At 26.5% G+C, this 3,586-nt stretch overlaps 1 protein-coding gene across 1 annotated transcript; it reads left to right on the top strand.

Moving 5' to 3' along the window:
* Window positions 1-151: 151 nt before the first annotated feature.
* LOC106752694 lies at window positions 152-2,468 on the top strand. The gene is made up of 5 exons (XM_014634449.1): window positions 152-301; window positions 403-489; window positions 1,179-1,232; window positions 1,440-1,586; window positions 2,103-2,468. The coding sequence occupies exons 1-5, from the start codon at window positions 152-154 to the stop codon at window positions 2,466-2,468; spliced, it is 804 nt and encodes a 267-aa protein (XP_014489935.1).
* Window positions 2,469-3,586: the final 1,118 nt, after the last annotated feature.

The raw sequence follows: 3,586 nt of genomic DNA, 5'->3' as shown, positions 1-3,586 counted from the left end.
TTTATTTGATAATTTAATATATATATATATATATATATATATATATATATATATATATATATATATATATATATATATATATATATATATATATAAATTTGTGTGTGTGAGAGAGAGATAGAGATTGTGTTAAGTAGTAGTTGCGAGAAAGATGACTCATGTGTTGTTTTTTGTATTGCATTTGTTGAGTAGTCATATTAGTTTAAAAGTTGACGGAATTCAAACTATATTAAAGGAGGAAGATTTGGACATTGAGAGACAACTTAAGTTCATGAATAAGATTTCTATGAAGACTATTAATGTATGTCTCAACTTTGATATGTTTTATCATATGCTTCTTTTGGTTGATATTACACTGCATGGTTTAATTATTTTATTTTTTGTTTTATTTTGGATTGATAGACGAAGTTTGGAGATGTTATTGATTGTATTGACATTTACAAACAACCATCCTTTGATCATCCTTTATTAAAACATCATAAGTTGCAGGTATAAAACCAAAACCTTTAATTACAATGAAATTTGACTTTAATTTTCTTTCCAATATTTTTAGATTAATTTTCAAATCTTCTTTTGTAATGTTTTCCATCCTTTGATATTTGTTTTCTTGTTTTTTTTTACTCAGAGAAAACCCAACATTCATTGATAGGAGAGTCCAGCCAGAAAAATTTAAGAACTAGATCCATGTTCGGATTGAGTAAAGATGAATGTCCGAAAGGAACTGTTCCTATACTCAGAACAACAAAAGATGATCTTATTCGAGAAAAATCAATGCAAAAAAATCATATATTGCTTGAAGATCTTCCTGGTGTTCATGTAAGACCTTTTGTAAAAGATAGATTAAGATGTTAGTATTTCGTTTTGTGTAAATTATATTCTATCTAATTTTTTCAATCTAACTATTTATTTTTATATATTGAATTTTTTTAGGCTGTAGAAGTTTCTCCTAAACCACATTTTGGTCCTTATTATGGAGTCAGAGGAGTGAATAGTGTTTATAATCCACGAGTTGATACAAAGTTTCAAATCTCTATGTCTCATTTATGGGTTCAAAATGGTCCGATAGAATTAACTAACAAAATCTCGTTAGGATGGCATGTAAGTAGTAATATTCACATTTAATCTTTTTTGTGTGTGTAATAACAAATATTCTAATTAATCAAATGCATTACTATCAGGTGATTCCAGAACTATATAAGGATTATGGAACCCATCTTTATTCCTCGTGGACGGTAAGGACATATCATTATATTTTGGTTATGATTACTATAAATCTCCTTAATAAGCTTTTGGTAAGAGAAAAGGATTTTTTTTCTTTTAGATTTAATGTATAAGGATATATATAACTAAGCCATTATGAGATCTAAATAAATTTTAATAATTAATTTATCATATTAATATCATTATTCAAAATCTGATGTGGTATTAAAAATTTACAGTCAGATAACTACAAGAAGACAGGATGCTATAATATTCGATGTGCAGGTTTTGTTCAAACTAGCAAAGATCATTATCTTGGTGTACGCATTACCAATGTATCTCGATATGGAGGACCAACTATGGCGTCTCTTCTCTCTATTACTCAGGTCATAATCATTTTTTATATCATTTTCACTACAGTAAATAGAGCTAGGTTTTACTCGTATGAGATTAATATTTATTTCAAATTTTGAAATATGCTTTTTAAGTGAATATAATGCTAATACAAATTAATATTGTATAACACTAAAATTAATATCCAATTCTAGATTACAAAACTTATTGACAATATTCATCAGTAATTACTTAAAGATATATTTTTCGATACTTGAGAGATATATCTTACGATAATTACCGATCGATGATATCTATCAACGAATGTTATTGATAGTATTTTTATCAATAAATTTTCATTGGTGAGTTATTGGTCAAAAAATTATTATTATTAACAAATTTTTACTATTTTCGACTAATAAAGCTATAAGTAAATTGAATTTTTTTTAATAATGAGTAGACATAATTAATACTAGCTTGATATTTATATATATATATATATATATATATATATATATATATATATATATATATATATATATTTCATAAAAGTGTTTGTATGTTATCAGGATCCAATGACAAAAAATTGGTGGTTAAGTGTAGAAAGTAATTTTATTGGATATTTTCCAATGAAATTGTTCTCGAACATGAGTTCAGCTGATCAAGTAGGATGGGGTGGAAGAACAAGAACTCATCTTAATACTCCAAGTCCTCAAATGGGATCAGGAAATTATCCTCATGATGACAATTTTACTCATGCTTGTTACTTTAAACATGTGTTGATTAAAGGTTCATCAAGAAAAACTCATGAAGTTAAACCAAAAGAAACTCATTCCTTCGTTGACAGACCCAATTGTTATAATGTTAGATATCCAAAAGGGTACTCTGTTTATGTTTTTCTGTTTGGAGGACCTGGTGGTAACTGTGGCAATTAACTTGCTTTTAATTACTTTTTTTTATATAAAATAAATAAAAACTATCATGTGTTACTTTGATAATATTTTCATTAGCAATGGTAGATTTAATATTGTTGTTATTTTTCATCTTTAATTTATTTATAACAAGTTGGAAAACTTTTGTTTATAGTCAAACAATTATATAAATTTTTACTGTTTGAATGCAGCTATTTTAATTCAATCTTAATTTTTTTTTCATATATATTTTAAGTTGCATAATAATTTCAACAATTTGTAACCATAACAAATTTATAATTTTATTTTGCATAAATTTTAAAATTTACTTATTTTGATTCCATTTGAACTTGATCATTGATTAAATCTCTTACTTTAAATTGTTGATTTAAAATTTTGCGAATATTTAAATAAATTATAATATTTGTCTTAATTGTGGAAACCTAATTTTGTCATCGGTTTGGGCACTCCTATTGATCTTTGATTTCAGTTGGCTCGTCTCGACCTTTAACTAAGATTGGTTCGTCTTTACCTTCAGCTTAACCTAACCCGTCCTAACCTTCATCTCTCCCGACCCCTTATCATCTAGTTATCCAGTCTCAATTTTAGGCATGAGTCAGCCTACCTCGTTCCAATCTATGTCAGCCTATGTCGACCTTCAATCTGCATTTGTCAGTCACAAATTTTGGTCTAAGACAACTAGTTTGAAATTTTTACTTGAAAAAACTTGTTTCAATATCTGATTGGACTATCCCATCTCGATCTTTAGCCCAACAGCTTTGCTTAATATTTGATTGAGAATGAATGTGTTATTTTTAAAAGTTAATTTAGGTTTTGTAGTAAAGTCAAGACTATCTTGACCTTGACTATAACCTACTTTGAGAAGGTCTTTGGGTCTCAAGCTTTCGTTTAGTCTCTATACTTGAGGTCTCTCTAAAAAGAGGTTTTTTTAAGAGTAAGTAAGAACTTATTTATAGAACATAAGTTAAATTGACATCTCTATTTTTCTGATATTATGTTTTAATAATTTTTACTTTTTTTTTAATAAATGTAAAAGTTTACTCTTTACATATATAGTATATAGTGTAAAATGAATGTAAGACATTATGATAAAAAAAAAAATTATATATATGATAAAATAT

The sequence above is a fragment of the Vigna radiata genome, chromosome 1 (assembly GCF_000741045.1).
Source record: "Vigna radiata var. radiata cultivar VC1973A chromosome 1, Vradiata_ver6, whole genome shotgun sequence".
Taxonomy (NCBI): Eukaryota; Viridiplantae; Streptophyta; class Magnoliopsida; order Fabales; family Fabaceae; genus Vigna; species Vigna radiata.
Note: the sequence above shows the minus strand (reverse complement) of the source record. Positions and strands in the feature narration are given on the sequence as shown.